This window comes from Choloepus didactylus, chromosome 12 (assembly GCF_015220235.1).
Source record: "Choloepus didactylus isolate mChoDid1 chromosome 12, mChoDid1.pri, whole genome shotgun sequence".
NCBI lineage: Eukaryota > Metazoa > Chordata > Mammalia > Pilosa > Megalonychidae > Choloepus > Choloepus didactylus.
The window spans coordinates 18108124-18122647 of NC_051318.1; the positions used below are offsets into that span (position 1 = coordinate 18108124).

At 44.8% G+C, this 14524-nt stretch overlaps 1 protein-coding gene across 1 annotated transcript in view; it reads left to right on the forward strand.

The window, feature by feature from the left end:
* The window catches only part of LATS2 (large tumor suppressor kinase 2), an 84325-nt gene that overhangs the window by 57561 nt on the left and 12240 nt on the right, over positions 1-14524 (forward strand). Inside the window, exon 3 of the mRNA XM_037799880.1 lies at positions 13006-13138. Coding sequence (XP_037655808.1) covers positions 13006-13138 — 133 coding nt within the window. The remainder of the gene's footprint in view (positions 1-13005; positions 13139-14524) is intronic.

Sequence of the window (14524 nt, forward strand, 5' to 3'; positions counted from 1 at the left end):
CCTTGTTAACATGATTTTAATTGGCGCTAAGTGTTACTTGTATCATTAATTAACATCAATTATTAAAATTAATTCCCTTCCTCTTTACTTAATTCTCCTCCTTGCCCTTGAGCAATACTCTCAGGCACTAGTAGACCAGTGACCAGGTCTTCTCTCTCTTCCCGTCAGGGACAGCGTTGGAAGTTCAGAGTTAAGTTTGCAGAATTTTCCTAGCTTGACAAGCCCTTCATTCTTGACCTGGTCCTGACCTCTGAACCAGTCTCGACAGGGAGAGTGACATGTGTAAACAGGGGGGTCAGGTCAGTGCAGACTGGCCTATCAGGTAGCAGAGAAGGTGGACTTTGCAACTGTCTGGTTTGGACTACCCCCCCCTCCTTTTTTTTTAATTTACCAAGAAAAAATTCTATTTATTTTGCTAATGTCTATTTCTTTAAAAAATTCAATTTTATTGAGATATATTCACATGCCACAATCGTCCAACTGTTCGCAGTACCATCATATAGTTATGCATTCATCACCCCCATCAATTTTTGAACATTTTCCTTACACCAGAAAAAATAAAAATAAGAATAAAAAATAAAAGTAAAAAAATAACACCCAAATCATTCCATCCCCCCAAACCACCCTATTTTTCATTTAGTTTTAGTCCCCATTTTTCTACTCATCCATCCACATATTGGATAAAGGAAGTGTGAGTCACAGGTTTTCACAATCACATTGTCACCTCATGTAAGCTACATTGTTACACAGTCGTCTTCACGAATCAAGGTTGCTGGGTTTGACAGTTTCAGGTATTTCCTTCTAGCTATTCCAATACACTAAAAACTGAAAAGGGATATCAATGTAGTGCATAAGAATGTCCACCAAAGTGACCTCTCAACTCCATTAGAAATCTCTCAGCCACTGAAACTTAATTTTGTTTCATGTCTCTTCCCCCTTTTGGTCAAGAAGATTTTCTCAATCCCACGATGCCGGGTCCAGGCTCATCCCCAGGATGGACCACTCCTTTTTGAAACCAAGTTATTTTCTTTATAGGATCCCTTGGCGTATCATTGTTTCCTGTATCCCAGACAGTTTGCTGAGCAGTCTTCTAAATTCTACCTTTTCCCGCAGCCCAGCCCCACGTTTGGCATCCTTTGGTTCATTCTTTTAGAGTGTGTGCTTCTCTGACTCAGTGTTAGGTTTTCTTCCATGTTGGGAAAACATGGACCTCTCCCCTTCTCATTATGTCCAACCCTTGGCTGATGGTTCTCAGAGCTTTTCCTAGAATTCTGTTTCCCGTGGGATAACTTCATTCCTTTCCATGGATTGCATCAAGCCTCTGCTCTCTGCCAAAGGCTTCCTTCTCTTTCCCAAAACGTTCACAGCAGTTGGGCTGTTCTCTGTCCCTCGAAATCATACCTGTGTCCTGTGTCCTGTGTCCTGGCCTGATTGGGATTTCCTTCATTGTTTCAGGGAAAATATATATTGTAGAGATTTTTTTGTGCATATGAGGCACGTGATCACTTCCCCATGGTTTTTTGTTTTCTTCTTTCTTTTTGGTGAATTGTTCAAGCCAAGTCTTAGAGGACCTGTTGTCCTCGGAAACAGTAATATCTGTTAAAACTGCCTTGTGAAGTTCTTGTGCAGTCTCACGCTGGGCCTCGGGTGAGGTGCCCTGCTGGACAGGGCCTGGTGCTGCTAGGGAGGAGGTGTCACTGCCACGGCGCCTGCCGGAGTGGAGGTGGGGCCCGGAGCCTGGTGCACTTCTGGTTTTCTCAGCTCCGCCAAGCAGGCCATGTGGGTGCACATGCAAGTCTGTGCATGCACACCGGTCTATGCCCAGTAATCCTTCTTTATAAAAAACAAACCGGGCAGGAATACGTATCATTAGAGAGTAATTCTCCCATCCTTTACAGAAGCAGGTTTCTTTAAAGTGTTTTTTTTTTTTAAATGTTATATTCTGTTTTCCTATTGATTTTCATGATTTTTTAAAAGTTGGACTGGGTTTTTTCTCAAAAAGAGATTGGTAGTGAAAACTTTGTGAAGGAATTGGTATATGGGAATTCTGTATTTTCTGCATGAGTTTTTCTAGAAACCTACAATTGCTCTAGTTAAAAAAGAAAAAAAAGGAAAGAAAAAAAGAGAGATTGGACTTAAGTCATCATAATAGCCTAAGAAAGTAGGATACCTTTAAGAACAAAAGCATTTAAAGATATAATTAAAATATTGCAGTCAAATATTCCTGATCAAATATATATTTGAGGGTCTGCAAAGATGCCAGACCTTGTAAAAATTCAGTTGTTACAGCTAATATGCAATGGAATTATGAACAAGAAATGGAAATTACTTATTTTATTACTGGGGAACATAATAGAAAACTATAAAAACCTAATGGAACTGGAATAAAAAAAGTAAACCAACATGTTTATTTAGGTTCTGAAACTTTAGTAACCAAACCACTAGTTAATGTTGGAATAATAGTCTCATTTTCTGGTGAAATATTGTTTCCTAGTGTTTTGTTAAATCTCTGTGCTAATAAAAATAACAACAATCATCTAGCATGCCTGTAAATTTAACTGTGCAGAAACCTTTCTGATCTGAGAAGCAGTTGAATTTATTTGTGCAAAGCTTAACAGACCAAATGATTCAAACTTCAGGATAAAATGAATGGATGAACATATTTCAGATTATATACAACAGAGAAAGAAGTAGAGTGAATTCTCATGTATTTCTTGTTGTGTGATAAACCACCCCAAACTTGTAGTGGTTTAATAAGTTGTTGTTTCCTGAGTCTGTGGGCTGGCAGGGCTCAGCCATTCAGCTCTTCTGCTCCATGAGGTGCCTGCTGGGGCTCCCTGTGGCTGCCTTCAGCTGGGAGCTCAGCGGGCTCCAGCATCCATGCCAGCTCCACTCCTGTGTCCAGCACTTCAGCAGAGATGGCTGGAACTCCAGCAGCTGGAGGATGCACGGGAGTGAAAAGTGGAAGCAGCCAGGCCTCTTAAGGGCCAGGCTCAGAACTGGTAGTGTCACTTCCACTGCATTCCATGTTTGAAGCTAAAAGGAGAGGAAATAGACTTCACTTCTCCCTGGTTGTTGCTGCATGTGTTACCGGGCTGGAGGGAACACTGGTGGTCAGTTCTGGACACTGGCCCAGTCAGGGACACACAAATACAAATACAGGATCCCAAAGTGTCCCATGTGTGAAAACCAAAAGGGAATTTTGTTGTATGAAGTTTCTATGGAATGTGCCTTTCTTGACGGTGGCAAAAGTAAAATCTTATTCAAGCAAACTTCCCTGGAAATCACAGTATTTTAGAGTTGAAAGGAACTTTGGGATTACCTTGTGAAATCTAGCTGTGTCATTGGACTCAAAATGTGATCTGGAGAATTTTTGTGATGTGTCCACAGTTATGCAGCTAGATAGTATAGGCAATTTTAATATGACAGAATTTATTTGACATAGGAATTCTTATTGCCATACCCTCTTAAAAAAAAACTTTGCATATGGCAACATAAAAAGAAATTAAGTCCACTTTTTTCTCTTGTTCTAATCAAGCTATAGACATAGTTAATTTGTACATGGTTTATAATCCCAATTCACAAGATTTGGTATAAAAAGCATTTTTCATGTTGTTTGCATTATTGAATGTTGCATGTTTAGTTCACCCCTAGATATTCAGCACCTAGAACAGTAAATACTTATCAAAAGAATTGTTGTCATAGGAAGTATTTTTATAGCCACCTTATGTGTATTCTAGGGAATATGTTAATTATAATTTACTGAATCATTCTTCTATTACTGGATATTTAGGCTCATTCTTATCCCCGTCCAATCCCCTTCTATTTAAGGGTGTAGTATTGTAACTCTGACACATATCTTTATGCAAATAGATTTTTTTAAATAGAATTTTTTAAAAATAGCCTGAGAATAAATTTCAAGAAGTAAAATTATTAAACCAGGGTACGAAAATTTTAATGACTTTAAATATTTACTAACAAATATTCATCTCAGAGTAGTTTTATGCTTTATACTGCCACTGAAAATATATGACTGTAAAGAATCTCACCAAGACTATTTATCTTTATAACTGTTCATTTTATTTTGGTACTAATAATAGCCATAAAAGACTACTGTATTTAACCAGTGTTTCTATGAACATTGGCAAGGTTGACAGTTTTTCCTGTTTAATTTTTGGCCAGATTGCTTTGCCATTCCTTGCCTATAAGTTACTTGAAAGTATTAAGCAGTTATGTGATCCCGTGCCACTTGCTGGGTAAAAATTTTAAGATATGGGCACTATGGCTTCCTCCAGCAGGGATTTAAGAGGCCACCATCAGGGGCTGAAATTTTTGTTAGCTGTGCATGTACACACATTTAAAATTCAAACATTACTTCTAGTTTTTCCTCACTTTATTTTTCCAGCCATAGTTTGACATCACTACCCTCCCACCCACCCCAAACATACACACACACAGTCAGCTTTTGAAAGATCCTGTGGAACTGTTTTAATTCTCTTTGGGAAATAACTTAGAACTCAAAGAATAGTGAGCGCAGTTCTGGTGGGCTGGCCTGTGATTTGCATAGATCTGCCAAAGGCTTATGTTTCTTATTAAGGCCGACAACTGGCAGCAGAATGCAGTGAAACACTATGTTCCACTTTGCTTCCAAAAGAACCCTGGAAACGCTTAGTTCAGGGAGTGAAATGAAACAGCAGTAGCTCTGGGATCCTGACCAGGCTAGAGCGCCAAGCCCGCAGGTGCCCCGGGCAGGGGTTTTAGTTTGGTTCCTCACCCAGGCATTTTCCATACAGGGGCCGTAACTTGGAGGGAGCACATCGAGGGGTAGCATGCTACTTGGTTCTTTATTTTCCTTCTCTGCTCTATGACAAGTCTAGCCTTTGAGGGCCAGAAATTTTAATTTTTTAGTAATACCACTAAATTTAAAAGCTGCTTGCACCCTCTTCTTTTTCCTTGATGAGTGAAGGGAAGGATGTATCAGCTTGTTAGTGGACGGTGTGGGGGAGGTGAGTCTGAGCCCTTCAGAAGCTTTTGGAACCTTCCAACCCCCAGGATGGGACTTTGCCCACCAAGGTCTCAGCTAAGGTGGCTTGGAACTCTTTTCTTCCACTTTAACTTGGAACTTAATGGTGTATATGAGAAAGACTGAGAGACAGACAGACACAGACAAGAGTTCCCAAACAGACCCAACAAGACCAACATTCTGCATTTTTAGTTTTTCACCCAAAACTCGTCATTGGAATGTTAAAATGTTGGGATATAGACATGCTGACATTTCAAAAATGCCCTCTTACTGGGGAGGGCGTGCGGGGAGGAGGAAGGAGAGTGCGGAGATCTCCATAGGAAATTCCTTCCTTCGTACATAATAATTTTTCATTGAATTTAAATTACCCTCAGTCCTGCATGGATGCCAGTGAAATAGTTCAGCTGTACAGAAAATGCAAACCCAACCACTGCCTTCCTATGAATTATGAGTCATAAGTTTTGGGAGCCCATGTAAGCCACAGCTATTCCCCGGGTAGGACCTGTGAGTAAGAGGAAATGCAGCCGTTTGGGGGCCCAGGGCGCCAGAGCGGAGTAGGGGGCAGGGGAGGGATGGACACCGCAGCCAAACCGGACGGTCAGCCCCTTAGCCCAGGCACCAGAAGTGAGCCCAGAGCAGTGGCCGCCTGCACAGGGGACTCAAGGTGTGACTCCGAGTGCTTTGGGGTTTAGGACGCGGGACAGTGAGTGTGGGCAGCCTCCCTCACGTCTTGGGGCATTAGCCAAAGATCTCAGTGGGCCCGGGATATTTTGTGGAGGGCTTTGCTGCCTAGTTTCCAGGGAAACAGCAAGGCCAGGGTTGGGGGCAGGAGGCTTGTGGAGGGCAAGAAAGGCTGGCTGGGTGGAGGGAAGAGCTCAGTGGGGATGCAGTTGCCTCGGCCAGCCCACAGGAGTTCCAGGGCTGGGATGGAGATGTCCCCACCCACGCACCTGGCCACAGTGTTAAACTGCCTATAGCTGTCCTTTTCCTATCAGGCCCTGTTTTAGTTTCCTTGGCTGCTCAAGCAAATGCCATGAAATGAGTCAGGTTAGACAATGGGAATTTCTTAGCTCACGGTTTCAGTGCTAAATGTAAGACCAAATCAAGGCGTCATCTGGACAATGCTTTCTTCCCAAAGACTTGGGGCTGGCTGCCAGTGATCCTTGGTCCTTAGCTTGTCACGTGGCAAGGCACTGGTGGTGTCTCCTGGTCTCTCCCGTCTCTTCCAGGTTCTGTGATGTTCAGTTTCTGGCTTCTCCCTCTGTGGCTTTCTCTCTGTCTGTCTGAATTTCATTCCACTTACAAAGTACTCCAGGAATAGGATCCTGATTGAGGTGGGCTGCACTTAATTGAATTAACCTCATCAAAAGTTCCTAATCACAGTGGGTTCACACCCACAGGAATGGATTATATTTAAGAACAAACAGCCACAGACACTGCGCTGGTAAATTCCACATATTCCAGAATTCACTGTGGCCAGAGCCAGTTTTAAGTTGTCATCTATTTGTTGATAAAAAGTAAGAGGAAATGAAACAGGTACATGTACACCAGTGTTCATCGAGCATTTTCCACAATAGCCACAAGGTGGGAATAACCGTGTGACCAACTTGTCCATCAACCTGATAGCATCAGCAGATGAATGGATAAACAAAATGTGGTATAAACATGCAATGAAATATTACTCAGCCATTCATAGCAGCATTATTCACAGCAGCCAAAAGACAGAAACAACTCAAATGCCCATCAACAGATCAATGAATAAAAAAACGTGAAACATAAACACAACAGAATTTTCTTCAGCTGTATTCCGAGACATGCTACAACATGAATGAACCTTGAATCCATTGTGCTAAGTGGATAAGCCAGAAACAAAAGGAGAGATGTTGTACGATTCCACTTATATGAAACACCTAGAATAGACAAATTCACTGGAGACCAAAAGTAGATGAGGGGTTCCCAGGGGCTGGGGAGGGGTGGGGGAAAGGGAAGGAGCTGCTTCATGGTGCAGAGTTTCTCCTTGGGGTTGGTAATGGATAGTGGTGATGGGAGCACAACGCTGTGAATGTAATTAATACCACAGAATTCTACACTTGAAATGGTTAAAACAGCAAATTTTGTGATACATATATATATAAAAAACCACAATTTTTAAAAAAAATACATATTTTATCCCTGATGATACTGGGGAAAGCAAGCCGAGTGGGACATTGTCCTTGTTCTCCAGACACTCCTTGTCTGTCAGGGAGAAGCCCAGCAGGAGGGGCACAGGTGAGGTGCATGGCAGGGGCAGGGGCAGGGAAGTCAGGTCAGGCTGTCACCACAGAATAGGGGAGAAGAGGGCTCATCGGCCAATGTGGAATCAGCCTGTGCAAAAAAGCAGAGGTGCAAACACGTACCATCTGGGTGGCTAAGCTTTGGGGCAGAAACTGGGCATTCATGGGTCTCCAAGAAACACTGTATCTAATAGCACCCTCAGCCCCTCACCATAATCCCCAACCTCTGCCGGGAAGGGCATCTGACCCCCGGACCCTTGGGTAGAGGCTCAGCACCTCTTCTCAAGCCCTCCACCTTCCCCTGCAGGTGGCAGCTCAGCACCTGGACACAGAGGTGGTGGGTGACGGAGTGGAGGGAGGAGCCACTTCCTCTCGTGCTCTCTCTTTCCTCTGAGCAGCACTTCGGACTCACTTCCCACAGTGACCCTCGAAGCTACTGGACTTGACATCCGAGAAGATTCTAGTCACACAGATGGTTAGAGAACATTGTACACAGAAACTCGGCAGAAGGGAGAAAGCTGTACTGGTGAATTTAGTGCTTGCCATCTTCACGTCAAGGCATGTTAATAGCCCATGAGCACTTGGTGCAAGATTTGGTGAGACCACAGGGTGGTGTGTTCCTGATAGATTTAGAAATGGGTGCCGGATTTCCCCTGGCTTTTAAAACATAGCTGTATTTATATGCACGGTGGCATCTTTGGAGAGTTAATATATAGAGAATAAATATTTGCCAAATAAAAGGTGATGGGCAGGCAATGTGGGCAAGACTCCACGGCCTTGGATTACTTTAAAGGTTTTACTTGATAAACAAGTTGGCTCCTTAGTGCTATTAGGTTTTATGATTTGACGTATCCCCGTGAACACGAGTCTTTACTTGTGTTCTCCCAGCGCTGACCTTTTTTGGTGAAGTTTCTCGATTTGAACCACAACAAAAATACAAATCTTCAAGTAGTGGATTGTTCCAAAAACAGGAAAGATTTGAATACATACGAATTTTGACATAGTCAATCCAAGAGTTGTCATTATTGACATTCAGCAGATACAAAAGCGATGAGTACATTCTGGTGATTCACTGTGAGGGAGACAGCAGCTGGCGCTCACGTTTCAGACAAAGCAAATGGGACAGCTCGTGCCGCCCGAAGTGCTGGTGATTAAGCCAGCTCAGCAGGCGCCCGAGGCGCCAGGCGATCCTGTAATGCATGGTGTTGTGTCGGGTCCTTCCCCGAGCTGAGAGCTCCTTGCAGACATGACCTCATTGCATAGCACAGCTGTGAAGTCGGGGTCAGAAGTGTCATCCCCAGACTACAGGTGAGGCGCCTGGGGCCTCCCTCTGGCGCCCCTGTGGGCTTTGCCTCTGCTTGCCCAGACTCCAACCACTGGCCCTTGCTGTCAGTCCAAAAAGCAGCTCTGCTCCTGTGCCCATGTCCCCATCTCCCAGTCTGTCTCTTAAGCTGACATCTGGGCTCTTCTATTCAGACCCAGCCTCATCGTACAGTCATCCCCCAGCCCCCGCGCTGCGATCCCTCTGTCCTCCCGTCTGTCACTTTTTCTCCCAACCATCTTGCAAAGCCTCATGCCCATCACTGATCACGCGGGCCCGGGTGATGGCCAAGGACAGCCAGCATCTTTGGTCCAAGAGGTGAATTTCCTCTGCGGGTTTGTCTTTCTGGAACTGTCGCTTCCCGATGCCGTCTTCTTCCCATCTCCTTTTCCTCCACTCACCAGTGTGTGGCCAGTGGGACCCTTGGCTTTTGGTTTGTTCTTGGTTTTTTACTTATTGTTATGTTTTTTCTTAAGTGCTATATATATGAAACACATAAAATTTCCCGTTTTAACCATATGCAGTGGCATCAGTCACATTCTCTGTGTTTTGCTACCATCACCACCATCCATAACCAAAATTTTTTCTTTACTCCAAACAGAAACTGTGCACCCATGAAGCAGGAACTGTCCATTCCCCCTCCACCCAGCCCCTGGGAACCTCTAATCTACTTTTTCTCTCTACGAATTTGTCTATTCTAGGTAATTCATATACGAGGAATCATACAATATTTGTTGCTTTGTGTCTGGCTTATTTCATTCAGCATAACGTCCTCAAGGTTCACTGCATTGTAGAATGCACCAGAACTTCCTTCCGTTCTGTGACTGGATTATATTCCATTGTGTGTGCATACCACGTTTTGTTTATCCATTCATCTATCGGCAAGTACTTGGGATGTCTCCAAATCTTTGGGCTTTTGTAAATAATGGTGCTATGAACATTGGTATACAGATAAGTGTTTGCATCACTGTTTGGAACACTAGTTCTTTTTTTTTTCTTAATTTTTATTTTGAAATAATTTCAAACATATAGGACAGTTGCAAATACAATACAAACCCCATACAGAGAACTCCAACACCCCCCCACCCCCAGATACCCATATCTACCAACTTTACATTTTGCTACCTTTGCAGTAACTTTCTCTTTCCTTCCTTCCTTCCTTCCTTCCTTCCTTCCTTCCTTCCTTCCTTCCCCCCTTTCTTTCAACTATATCTATCTTTCTATCAATTATCTACCTACCCATTTATCATCTTCTGAACATTTGAGAGCAGGTTGCATATATCATACTCCTTGAACTCATAAACTTCCATGTACATTTCCTATGAACAACGATATTCACTTATGTCATTAACTTAACTGCAGTTAATTCAAGAAAATTAATATGGATATAAAGCTTAAATTCGATATTCCAATTTTTCTTTATGCCCCTTTTGAGCTTTTCTCCTCCATTCTTAGATCCACTCCAGTACCATACATTGCATTGATTGTCATTAACTCTTAATTAACTCTTTTTTTTAAATTAATTATATCAAAAAAAAAATTTTTTTAAATATACAATAAAAAAACATTTCAAACAAACCATAACGAGGGAGTAAGAAAAAGACAACTAACCTAAAATAACTACTTTGCTTCCAACATGTGGAACAGTAGTGTTCTAGTTTGCTAATGCTGCCAGAATGCAAAACACCAGAGATGGATTGGCTTTTATAAAAGGGGGTTTATTTGGTTACACAGTTACAGTCTTAAGGCCATAAAGTGTCCAAGGTAACACATCAGCAATCGGGTACCTTCACTGGAGGATGGCCAATGGTGTCCGGAAAACCTCTGTTAGCTGGGAAGGCACGTGGCTGGCATCTGCTCCAAAGTTCTGGTTTCAAACGGATGTTTCTCTCTAGGCTGCAGTTCCTCAAAAATGTCACTCTTAGTTGCACTTGGGGTATTTGTCCTCTCTTAGCTTCTCCAGAGCAAGAGTCTGCTTTCAACAGCAGTTTTCAAACTGTCTCTCATCTGCAGCTCCTGTGCTTTCTTCAAAATGTCCCTCTTGGTTGTGGCTCCTCTTCAAAATGCCACTCTCATTTGCTTTTCAGAATGTCACTCACAGCTGCACTGAGTTCCTTCTGTTTGTCAGCTCATTTATAGGACTCCAGTGATTTAATTTAGACCCACCCTGAACGGGTGGGGTAACACCTCCATGGAAGTTATCCAATCAGAGTTATCACCCACAGTTGGATGGGGCATATTTCCATGGAAACAAGCTAATCCAAACATTCCAACTTAATCCCCACTAACATGTCTGCCCCACAAGATTGCTTCAAAGAATATGGCTTTTTCTGGGGGACATAATACATTCAAACTGGCACAACTAATTTTTAATAAGATTATCTAATTAGATGTCCATGAAACACTTAACTGCTGAAACTGGGTTTCAGGCCCCCCACCCAGGGACTCCCCATGCTAAAGGAGAAGACAGACACACAGACAGATGAGTGTGATACAGGGTCACCAGCATCTCTACAGCCTGTCCAGGTGACAGTGGGAACACAGAGTACAGTGTGGTCGATTCTGACCTCTCCTTCTGAGCTCATAACTGGGGGCAGAAAAAATCAGCCTGTTTTCACCTGCACCGTCTTCAGAGTCTAGGACTCTGGAATTAGAAACCCAACTGCTGCGTCTCTCACATGAGCCACAGCCAGTGAGGGTTTCTCAGCAGCAGGACAGCCCTGAGCATCCTCTCTTACTGTCCTGGATCTTCCTGCTTCTTATCTCCGGGCTGAGTTAAAGCAGCCTCCTTTCCTGAGCTCACCCACCGCTTGTACTGACAAGATACCTTCTCACCTCTGTGATTGTCCTCTCTTCTGCATTTTCACTCCCCCTCCACTCTAACCCTCCTCCCTCAGCCTTCAAAACGCTCAGTGTTCCCGCCTATAAAATGCCCCTTTGCTGTTTCTCCTTTATCTTTGTCTCGGAGGTTGGCTTGTGGTGGGCTTTTCCCTCTTCTCGTTCTCCCTGCTTGCCTATGACAAGTTGCCCCTGATGGCCACCAGGCTCCTGCCCTTACGGCCTGTCTCCCTGCCCCTGTGCCTGGCCCTACTGAACCCTTTGCTGGGGCTGCACGTGGCCCTCAGGTTCCAGCCCTTGCTCGCCACACTGTGTCTGTGAGTCCTGTTATAGCCTCCCTTCCCATCCTCCCCACCTGCTTCCCACGGCCCCTCCCCAGGTCAAGCCTGGCCCATCCTCCCCAGAGCAGCTTGGGCTTTGCTTTCCATCTCTCTGCTCCATGGCAGCCTCCAACTGCCACCCCTGAGCTGATTGCCTCAGATCTCCCACTGGAGAGCTTCTGTGACCATCTGTGAATGGGCAAAACCCAGAACGTGCCATCCACAGGCAGTGCGGTCTCTGAGTCCTTCTGACTTGACTCTTGCTGGCACCTGCCGTCGGCCCCTTCTCCACCCCTGTCCCGGGCAGTCGCATGCCCAGCCTCTGCTCTGACAGCCCTCTGCCAAGAGCACTCTTCCTCTACCCAGACTGCTCATATATCCCAATTCTTCCTATCCTGAAAGAGCCGGGAGATGCCATCACTTCCATGAAATGCCACGGTGCCTCTCTCCCCGAAGGGAAGAAAGTCCCCTGCCGGCCCACCTCACTGTGCCCTTCCAGGGGTCTAACCAGTTTCTCCTTTGTTTTATTCATTCATTCGTCCATCCTACCATTTTAAAGGGCCTGTGAGTACTGGGCATTGCTCTTTGTTCCCCACTCTTCTTTCTCCACTAAACCAAGTCCCTCAGGGCAAGGGCCTCAAGGGGTGCCCCGCCTGTGACATTGGAAACAGTTGGCATTCAATGAGTGTTTCACAAATGACCCTTCAGCAGCTCCACACTGCCCTTGGAGGCGGGTCACATGGTCCCTGTTCTCGGTGTTGCAGATTCTCTCCATGGGGCAAAGTCCTTCCCCAGGTTAGCCTGTGGGTGGGTGTCTGAGGACTGAAGCCAGATTCTCCCACTTCAGGCTGTTCTTCTGTCCCTTTCACTTTTCTGGTTTTAGGTTTGCCCCTACCTGAATTTATCAGTCCAAATCACAAAAGGTTCTAAGGAGAAGCAGCACTTAAGATTCTTTCAAGTCCCCCATCCACATTCCTTTATGTTCTTGACATTCCCTAAATGTTCTGTGCTTTGGTATATTTGGGACATTTGTCCTGAGGTCCCTGCCGGACATGCAGCCAACTGGGCTAGTTCGGAGGGTTCTCCGGGGTAGGCAGCACGTAGCTCCAAAAGGGCAGGACCCCAGCAGCCACGGAGAGGTAAGGGTCGGCTTGAAGCCACAGGTGGCCTTTCCATCTAAGGCAGCATGTCCCCCTGCTTCTCCTTGACATGTGCCTTGCTTTCCTCCAGGAGATGGCTGTCCGTGCCCTCAAGCAGACGGGCAGCAGAAGTATTGAGGCTGCACTGGAGTACATCAGCAAGATGGGCTACCTGGACCCGAGGAACGAGCAGATCGTGCGGGTCATTAAGCAGACCTCCCCAGGTGAGCCCGGCCCACGACTCTGGGCACGAAGATTATTGTGGCTGGGCAAACAAAAAAATGGTTTTACGGGAAGGAAAGTCACACCTGGTCATGGCCAAGGGGTAGTGTCTTGGCATATTTCCACAGTCAACATTGACTTGTCCAGGTAATGGGTGAACTGAGACGGGTCAACCAGGGAAGGACCGGGAGAGCCAATGTAGATCATGAGACTTATCTGAGTGTCCCTCCCTGTTCTGGAATGACCTGTGATACTTACCACCTGTGGGGTTTTTGTGTGCTTCTTTTGTTTCTTTTTAAGAAAGATCAGAAAATTCACTGGATATTAAAATTTGGCAATCTCGCAAAGCAAGCTAGCTAAAAAAAATTATTTTCTTTCTCTTTGGCCTGTGGAGGTGTCTTTGAAAAGGGTGACTTATTTCATTGGCTCTAAGAACACCTTTTTCACATTTTGGCCTCTCTAGAAGTGGGTCTCCCTGCCTGCCTGGTGGGAGCGGAGGTGTGGGTGTGGGAAGGCCTTCCATCCGTACCCCCTGGAGAGATCCAGAGCTGCCAGCATCAAATACTCTGATTCACTGGCTGTGGGTGGCTGTTCCTCTTGGAGGATGGAGAATATTGGATGATTTTTTGGTACCCAGAGTCCCTTAGGTGTGATAAAGAATTCACGCTAGTTAGTCCAAGGAGTTTTCCCCCTTTGTGGGAGACCTTGGATAAAACCCACTCTATCTGGTAAGCAAGAAAATTGTGCAGACTCTTTTAAGTTGTGTCTTCATTGCTAAGAGGACACACATTCCTGTTTTCTTCTTGCTAGAGGGGTTCTCCTTAAATAGTCCTTCCATGTCTTGGTTCTTAGAGTTCTGGAGTCTGTCTTGGAGCACAGTTTGGTAAGGATTTCCTTCTACATTTACCTTAGGGTGTGGTGTGAGAAAGTAGTCATCTGGCCGTGGTTTCTGCTGATGGGATGGCTGGCTGGGGCCTCCGCTCTGCCATCTGAGGCTGTCTCAGACGGGCCCGGCAGAAGCTGATTGACTCTGCGGGGTCCTCTGCCAACTAAAGCAGAGGGCTGCATGTAAAGGAACTAGAAAGAGCCTATGTCCTTCCTTCAGGCATCTATTTCTGATGAGAAGTTTTCAAAATGGAAAAGGTCTGGATGAGGGAAGCAGCAGCAATCAATCTGGGTGTTTGTAGAGGGGTTTTGTGTGGTTGTGGCTGTGCATGTGTTGTTTTGTTTTAATAAAAAAAAATGCCAGAAAATCTTTAATTTGGAAAATAGGTGGAAGAAAAGTAGACATTTGGACAGTGGGCACAATTCTGCCCCTGGTGTTAAGGAAAAGCAGGCTTTGGGAAATATGTGATAGTCAACTCAGCAGGCTCAAACAGCTTGGCAAA